The 9,351-nt window shown below is 37.4% G+C and overlaps 1 protein-coding gene across 1 annotated transcript; it reads left to right on the forward strand.

Moving 5' to 3' along the window:
- The first annotated feature begins 1,935 nt into the window (after positions 1-1,935).
- LOC146670434 (troponin T, cardiac muscle isoforms-like) lies at positions 1,936-8,912 on the forward strand. Its single transcript, XM_085407350.1, has 10 exons — positions 1,936-2,119; positions 2,244-2,265; positions 2,362-2,425; positions 2,527-2,643; positions 2,731-2,808; positions 2,987-3,088; positions 3,173-3,282; positions 3,415-3,505; positions 6,102-6,142; positions 8,490-8,912. The coding sequence occupies exons 4-10, from the start codon at positions 2,545-2,547 to the stop codon at positions 8,527-8,529; spliced, it is 561 nt and encodes a 186-aa protein (XP_085263476.1). The 5' UTR covers positions 1,936-2,119; positions 2,244-2,265; positions 2,362-2,425; positions 2,527-2,544; the 3' UTR covers positions 8,530-8,912.
- The last annotated feature ends 439 nt before the right edge of the window (positions 8,913-9,351 follow it).

Below are 9,351 nucleotides of genomic sequence, written 5' to 3' on the forward strand. Positions count from 1 at the left end.
ATTTAAACATTCATCATTACTTAACACAGTGCATCTGCTAAGCTGCTGGCTTCACTGCACAGCCCACTGTATTTTTGGCATCTTCAAATCAAATCAAATCAAATCACTTTTTATTGTCACATCACATGTGCAGGCACACTGGCACAGCACATGCGAGTGAAATTCTTGTGTGCGAGCCCCACAAGCAACAGAGATGTGCAAACACAACAACACAAACGAGCAAAATACAAGAATGGCCAACCTGAAACTAATAAATATATGTACAATATATAATAGTGTATGCATTTCTGGATGTGTATACTAAATATTTTCCTACGTGTGTGTGTGTGTGTGTGTGTGTGTGTGTGTGTGTGTATACACATTTTTACAAATTAAATAGTAAAAAATAATAATAATAATAATAATAATAAAATATATAAAATATACAGAGTTGAATATGTGCAAAACAAGTTGCCACTGTAGAGATGGCTGCTATTCTGTAGCTTTTATGCCAGATTGACCTTTGTCCTCTGAGTCAGTCCTCTCGGTCTGAGATGTGAGATAGTTCACCTTTTATAAACATCCCAGTGGATCTGTCCTTTCCAGTCAAATGGTGCAGTGGGTCACCATTGCAGAGACAAAGGATCATACCTCTATTTCTGTCTCCTTTGTGGGGCTGTCCAACCAAGCCCATGTGAAGATTGGCTGAAACCAAGCAGCACCTGTCTCCCTCTATGGAGATAACAGTAGCTGTTAGTGAGTAATGTAGGTCAGGCTATGTTCTCAGTAGAAGCCCTTGGGGAAGGTAGCAGCAGGAGCACAATACACACGTTCGGTTTTATTCCTGTTAGAGGACCTCCCGAATGCTGGTTTGACTTACCTTCTTTTCAGGAGGCTGAGTTTCCATTTGTGCCCACAAATGTTTGATGGAATGATTCTCCCTACAGACGTGCGGTGAGGATAGGAAAAAAAAAAAAAAATCCCCAAAAACAAAACAAAACGAAAAAGCAGAATTTAAAGTACTCTGAAAACAGGGAAGCTGGTCGAAAAAGCCAAAAAGTAATTTCCCCACTTTATTGATATTTTTTATCTTTGGTTTAAAAGGAATTTGTAAATACAGGAGTGTTATGACTAAAGCCACTTGTATTGTCTGGAACACTATCCAAAAAAGCTAGTATTTTAATTTTAATATTAACATAATACAGTCAAGCAAATATAAAAAATATAACACAACTATAAGACAGAAGACAGCATCATAAAAAGAACTTTAACTCTATTAAAAAATGAAGTGATTTAAAATAATCAGATTTTCTTCTTACATTTTCAGGTAACGTATTACAAAGCCATGGGACCATTATTGCAAAGTCGTGTCACTTTTAGATTCAAGCCTAGACTTGACAGAAGGGCTCCATCTAAGGAAAAAAGTCTGAAAACTAGCTTATAGCATTTCTGTTATGTAGTTTGAAGGGCTTATCCAGATGGGCTCTAAATAACAAACTTTTCATCTATGATGGAAAAGAAGGAATTCCAAAAGTCAGGTAAAAGGAAAATAATGTGTAAAAACATTAAATGTTATTATTTTTTACAATTTTCACTAAACTAAAGTTTTATAGTTGAGAATGCACCTGAACCACAGAAAATATGTTTCTTTTCTTTAGGTGTATATTTTATAAGCGCAAGTAGTTTGTAAGTAAAGTTATACATTTTAAGTGTTAACTCAAAATGTTGCATCGATAGATAAACATTCTTTGTATGGACAGAGACTAGTAGAGACATGAAGTTGTCTTTCAAGATAATCTAAAGTAGCATGTTCTAAACTGGACAAGAAACGCTTGTATGACTGCATGGCCCTTTATATCTATCATCTCTTTGGGAGACGTTCCTCTTAACGGACTCATATACTAAGTGCTTTACGAGCCTTAGGGTCATTCCAACGCCATCATCACTGACAGCCACTTAGTGACTAAAGTGACAGTGACTAATGTTTTTGTTGCATGAAGATTTTGTGTAGGTTGCGTCTCATTATTAGGATTTCAACTTTCATAGCTTTATGCTTTAAGCTGTGAGCTTTTTGTTTCTTTAATCAGTATTGACATTGCATATCATCTTTCAGAAGATGCCACAGAGGAAAATGAAGGAGGTACGGAAGGGTTATTTACAAAACACAGGAACTACTGTGTGTCAAAGGATAAGTGTTCTAATATTTCTCAGTGCTTTAATTTAATTTACTAAATGCTTTGATTTTTTTTATTGCGGATACACAGATGATGCAAAGCCCAAGCAAAGGTAAGAAAAGTTTTAAAATATTTTTATAAGTCAAACACAATACAATTTCCAATAAAATACATACTTAGGTACATTTTTTATTCTTGTTTTCCTTAGGCCAAATTTTGTGCCTGGCTTGGCAGCTCCCAAGATCCCAGATGGAGAAAAAGTGGACTTTGACGTAAGTTAATTTTAGGGCCAACTAAAATGAACAAATAATCCAAACACTCGTAAACTATAGTCCTTTGTTGTTTAAATAAAATATGAGCTTGATGTTTTCAGGACATTCAAAGGAAACGAATGGAAAAAGACCTGACTGAGCTCCAGACTTTGATTGAAGCTCACTTTGAGAAGCGTAAGAAGGAGGAAGAAGAGCTTATTGGCCTCACGCAGCGTATTGTATGTTATTTTTTTCTTTTGATAGTTTCAACAACCATTTGATTGTGTTACGTTTCAACTAAAAATGTCCTTCCTTTTCAATATCAGGAGAAACGCAGGTCTGAGAGAGCAGAGCAGATGAAGATCAGAGCAGAGAGAGAAAGAGAACGGCAGAACAAACTAGCAGTAAGTGTAGTTACTACAGAGTAACATTTTCAGAACATAACAGATATTTCCTACATGTTTAAGTTGTCTAAGAATCCACAGTTGTACCTAGGAATTGTATTCAATTTGTGCAAATTCAGACACTGCCAGCAGTCAAAATAGTGTGAAAAATCAAAGGTACTCTACATCATTTCAACAGGAAGAGAAAGCCAGAAAAGAAGAAGAAGAAGCCAAGAAGAGAGCAGATGACGATGCAAGGAAGAAGATGATTCTGTCCAACCTGACTTTCACTGGATACAGGGTAACAATCTAGTTTACCATTAAAGCATCTTACTATAAAGTACATGTAAAAGTGCATTTCCGCTTGTGCTTGTTTCCTTTCCAGCAAACACAGAGTGGGACAAAAAAACCAACAGAAAGAGAAAAGAAGAGAAAGATCCTGAATGATCGACGCAAAGAATTAAATATTGATCATTTGAAAGAGGACAAACTCAGGTAAAAGGACACTGTTACTAAAACACTTTACTTTCTCTTGATTTATTCAAAATATCTGTCATGTACATAAAAATTATCTTTATTCATCATCTGATCATTATACAGTAAACTGTCATAACATTTTCTCTACAGAGAAAAGGCTAAGGATCTTTGGGACTGGTTGCGCCAACTAGAGGCCGAGAAATTTGAACTTCAGCAAAAATGCACAAAGCAGAAGTACGAGGTAAAATGTCAACAGATTCTTGCTGTTGCAGCCAAAGATTTCCTCTGAGTGGACAGATTCAGGCCAAGGTGAAAACAAAACATGAAAGTGTGGTGCCTGGGAACACCCATTGCAATGAGTCACAACTGTTTTCTTATATATAATGAGTGGAACTCAGCCAAAGATCCAAAATAGAAGGGATATAGTACTCAACTAACCAAGGTTTTGGTGATTGTGACCCACACCTGTTTTCACAGCTTGGCTCGTGGATTAGGCAGAGGAACAATAGGAGGGTCCACGACCCTCTTTGGGACACTCCCAATAAGACTTAAAAATTTGAGATTCTCCACCAATTGCTCTTAGAACTGAAGAAGCTTCTCAGATGAGAGGTGAAACGTCTTCAATAAACTTAAAGAAGTCCAGATGTTTTAATGCTTGTCTGTCTTTCTGTGTTAGCCCTGCAAGAGATTCCCGGGGTATATCTGCCCTCTAGTAGCTGAGACAGGCTTTAGCCCTCGCCCCATGATGCTGATAAGCGTTAGTGAATAGATGGATGGAGATGACTGGGTCAGAGCAAGTGGTCCAAACAAGGAACAGTGGTGAACCAGTAGCATGGATGGCCAAGGCTCATTGATGCACATAGGGAAAGAAGGCTGACCCTTGTGTTGAGGTCCAACAGATGTGCTACTGTTTACATTATTGTATTTTGCACAACTCTGTTGCTTGTGAAGCTCGCACACAAGAATTTCACTCACATGTGCTGTACCAATGTACCTGCACATGTGATGTGACAATAAAAGTGATTTGATTTGATTTGATTTACTGTAACTCAAATTGCCAACAAAGCTAATGGTAATTCTTATTGCCCCTACTGGTGCCTTTGCACCACTGAAAGTGTAACGGCGGGATGCGCAGAAGAGGTAGACCCAAGAGCAGACACGGTGGAGACAGAACTAGGTTTCCAAAAATAAAGCGAACCTTTATTGCGGCTGATGGCATGACAAAAACTATAAACACAGAGTAACTAAGCGGGCTATGAAACCAGTGTTGCCAACTTAGCGACTTTGTCGCTATATTTAGCGAGTTTTCAGACCCCTTAGCGACTTTTTTTTAAAAAAAGACGTGAAAGCGCGTATCTCTTTTACTCTGAACAAGCAGCGGGTGCTGTAATGCAGTCAGTTCTTCTTTTACTCTTTTACTCTTATGCTGTTTTGTGGATCACAAGGTTTAAAACTATTTATAAACACACACACACAAAGTAACTCCACCAGAGTGCCTATTTCGGGTCACTTGCCGGTCCAAGCCCGGGTAAAGGAGCAGGGTTGGAATTGTGACATTAAGAAAAAACAATAATTGCTAAAAGAAATTTAATTTGTAGTTCTAAATAAACTCTAAATGCATTTAGGACGTTTTTTACTCACTTTATGTCTCTTCCACGATGTTATTTCTCTCTCCAACAACATAGGTTACAATTAGATTAGCATGACCAAATATGCAAATTAGGCGATGACGTCATTTAGCAACTTCTAGCGACTTTTAGGACAGCCAATAGCGATTTTCCTTACTGAGGAGTTGGCAACACTGTATGAAACACAGTGTCACAATAAGGGAAACTACAAAAATATGAGATGAGGATAACAGATGATCTGACACTGACTGAGCAGAAACACACAGACTAAGTACACATAAGGAATGATCAAGGGAAGAGGAATCACATGGGGAAAACAACTGACAACAATTAACACAATGACAGGACAGGGGGCGTGAAACTAAATACAATGAACAAAAAACACAAGGCTCTTTCAAAATAAAACGGGAAACATAACAAGACCCAGACATGACTCGAATTTGACAAACAAAGAAAACTTGGACATGAAACATGACAGATAAACACACGAAGACTTAACCTGACAATCTGACACAGAAAACTTCACACAGGGATGAGACAAATGGGGAGCTTGATAAATCATGAACTAAAACTGTAAACTAGGCATGACAGAATGTAACTAGATAAATGAAAATAACAACAAAAACATCAAGAACCTCAGAATACTGGGTCACATGACCCAGGACCATGGCAGAAAGTGCTAAAAATGGGCACATGAGGATCAGAACTGGACCACGGAGCAATGGAAGAATGTGGCCTGGTCGGATGGATCATGTTTCCTTTTACAACTGGCAGCAAGACACCAGTGATACCTGCTTGGAATCCTTGGGTCCTGCTGGATAAACAAGTACAATCCATGGAGGCCCTGCCTTGCCGCTTACAGGGCTTAAAGGATCTGTTTTTAACATCTTGGTGTCAGATACCATAGCACACCTTCAAGGGTCTAGTAGATACCATGCCTCCATGGTTCAGGGCTGTTTTGCCAGCAAAAGGGGGATCCGCAAAACATCAGCTAGGTGGTCATAATGTTATGTCTGACTGGTTTAAATTTAACCTCCACAGTTACTCTTGAAAAAAAATTGTAGTTTGATTTTCTTTCATGTTTTCCTAGTTGCACGGTTTTTATGAAGATGTGATGATTTTTATATAGTAAAGCAAATGCTAAGAAGTCAACATGTTGGTTTTTCACAGTATAGATATCAATGAACTGTTAAACTACTGTTTTCTCAGGTCACGGTGCTGAGAAATCGTGTCAGTGATCATCAGAAAATGTAAGTCTATTCTGCTGTGGTTTCTGTTGACATTGAGTAGCAAAGGTAATGTACAAAAATTAGGATTTTATTTGCTTTCTAACATATAGCATGGACTAAAGACTGCAAAGCTGGGTAGAAATGTAGAACTACAGCAAAGTAAGAGGAGAAAGTAGTAATGAAACTTATCAATAAAAGGTTCCCACCTCCTCTCATTTCACCTTCTCCCCCCCCCCCCTGCTTTCTAACAACAATGGTCTCCATTCTTTTGAAACAGTAGAAGAAGTAACTGTTTGTCTTGGCAACCCCTATAGTAGGGCTAAAATTTCCTGAATATATCCAGTCAAACAGGACTGGGAAAAGTGTATGCTGGCATGTCTGAAGGACACATACACACCCAAATTAAGACCATGCATATTTTTCCAGCTGACGCCATGTAGGCTTTACAATAAATATAGTGAAGGGCTGAATAAAAACTAAAAAGTTCTAATACTGGTTTTCATTCAGAATATGCAAAGCAGGAACACACCTGAGTCAATAAGAGAAAAACTTTATCAGACTGAAATAAATCTGAATTTATAAAAACCTCCATAGGTTATAAAGGTACAGGGGACACGGACTTGTGTAGCAACAACAGATAAACATAGTAGGCAGTTATTGGTTAGCACATCCCATTATACAGCTATTAAAAAGCTTTGAGTCACTCCAGTATCTGAGGGCTGCTTTTGTAGTGTGTTCTCCAACACAAATGAGTAGAGTCATGGTAATTCTATATTCAGATCATATGCACAAAAATACGCACACTGTTTATTTTTTATTCAAAAATTTTAATCACTAAAAACCTTTCACTAAAGTATTTTAACTCACCATATTCTGAAAATAATTCAAATGATAATGAAAACATAACCCTTGTAAGCTACTGAAATGCACCCAGTGTGGCATCAAGTTTGTGGAAGCCACAGGCACAAACATTTGACATGGGTCTGTAAGTATTTTGACCTTTTTTTTTTTTTTTAGTAATTTTGCAATTTTATCTATGTACATTGAGATTTAACAAAATATTGCACTGCATTGCAAAAATGACTTTTTCTACAGTCACCCATTTCTAAAGGCTCAAAAGTAATTTTCTGATAAATGGTTTCATGGCTAGATAAGGCCTCTTCCCTTGTTTTTCTTGACATCTTAAACATATAAAAGAGTTTATTCCTAATGTAAAATTTGCATTTAGTATCTATTCACTTTTTATTTAAAATTAGTTCCAAAGACATGTTCATGCAAGTGAGCGAGGCCATTATTAATCTGAGAGACAGCATCAAAACCCTTTGGAATGGCCTCATTAACAATCTGGTTCTTAAAAAGAAGGAATGCACTGGCCAGCTCACCAACACTAAAAAGTCTCAATGACCACACAAGACAACTAAAGAGCATGATGACAGAATTATTTCCATGGTTAAGAGAAAAAATATTTTTCAACATCAGACCCAGTCAAGAAAACTCTCTAAGAGGTTGTAGTATAATTGTCAAGATATACTTTCAAGAGACAGTCATAAATGGCCATAAAAAGGATTTAAGGTGCAAACCACTGATTACAATCAAGAGCAGGAACAGCAGCCACACAATAGGTATGAGTTCCTAGCTTGGCCAGAAAACATCTAAAAGAGTCTGAACAGTTCTGGAAAAAATCTTTAGACAGATAAAACCAGGAGTAACTTCTACCAGTATGATGGAGAGGAAAAGTAAGTAGAAGCTCTGTTCTGAAGTATATCGCATCGTCTATTAAACACGGAGGAGGCAAAGTTATGGCACAAGTGTGTATGCCTGTTACTGGAACTAGGTCACTAGCTGCAATTGATGTTTTAACTGCTGATAAAGGTAGAAGAATGAATCCTGAAGTGCACAGGGCTACACTCTCTATTCAGATTCAGTGAAATGCTGCAAAACTGATCTTAATGCAATTACTGCTTAACAGTGCAAATGGATATTGACTCGAGTTACTTCAGAAAAAGCAACCCAAGATTTTAGCAAGACAAAGAAATGTGATGTAAAAAGTCAGTGACATGAAGTTCAAATGTTAGAAAAGACACAGGTAAGCCCTAAGACAGAAAATTTACCTAAAATAATTTAAATTTCAAATGCAGCCGCAGTGACTTATTTGCATCAGTAGAATGAAATACATTTCTAAAGATCAATTCAAGGGTCAGCTCACAAGGAATGCAGCCACTCAGCCTTGCATTCAGGTTTTCACAAACAGATATACGACCAGTGGGAGTGAATACAAGGTTCAACAAGCACTACAGATGACCACCAAAAAGCTAGCCTGTGTGCTCGCTGATGTGATGATTCTCTGCTGACTTTTATTTATTCTCAGTTCAAAGGGTGGCAGGAGCAAGCGTGGCCTGAGGAAGTAACGTCTGACATCAGCTGGAGAAAAACCAGCAACATCAGCCATCCGTAAACGACTGAGAATAAGAAGCTGGATAATAATATTTTCTTAATACTTGAAAATGCAAGAACAATAAAAAAAGTACGCTCTTTTAGATGTTGTTAGTGGAATAAAGTGCATGTTAAGTTACTGATAGCAGACAGATCAGATGATGTGGTTTAACTTGTGTTCATCTGACCATGTGTAACACATAAAGATTTTTTTTTTTTAAACTGAATCCAAAAGTTTAGAAAACTGACTGAAAGAAATAAGAGCAACTGAACCTATTCTGGTGTGTAGGATTTTGTGATTGCAAGAAATTTAAATAAACTTGTATCTAACAAAATGGATGTAGCATTTGTATCTGTGGCTCCAGCACTCGTGGGAACTTACAGATGAATACCAACTCTATGATAGTTATAAAAGCCACACCTGCTTTAATGAAGCCAGATTGTCGTTTTTGCCAAACTGGACTTAATAGTTTTATGTGACAGATTCCAGTTAGTTTACTTTTACTTTGCCATCCTGTTTTATTTGTGGCTTTTGACATATGACATCCACATAAGGTTGATGCATTCTCACAGTAATACAAGCTTTTTATTAATGAACACATTCAGACACAAATCTCCAGTGTACAATGAAGTGATTATTTAAAAAAAGGTCAGCTGTGCCAGAAGTCTAAATCTAAATAACACCCACGGACCCAAAATCCCCTCATGGCTGTTCAGTGGATTATGTGGTTTGAAATGTGGACGACCAAAGTTCAAATCTGGTCAACAGTTATATAATAGAGTGAGCGCAACAACAG

The sequence above is a fragment of the Rhamphochromis longiceps genome, linkage group LG5 (genome assembly GCF_057381845.1).
Source record: "Rhamphochromis longiceps isolate RC_006_pf linkage group LG5, R_longiceps_female_GT1.1, whole genome shotgun sequence".
Taxonomy (NCBI): domain Eukaryota; kingdom Metazoa; phylum Chordata; class Actinopteri; order Cichliformes; family Cichlidae; genus Rhamphochromis; species Rhamphochromis longiceps.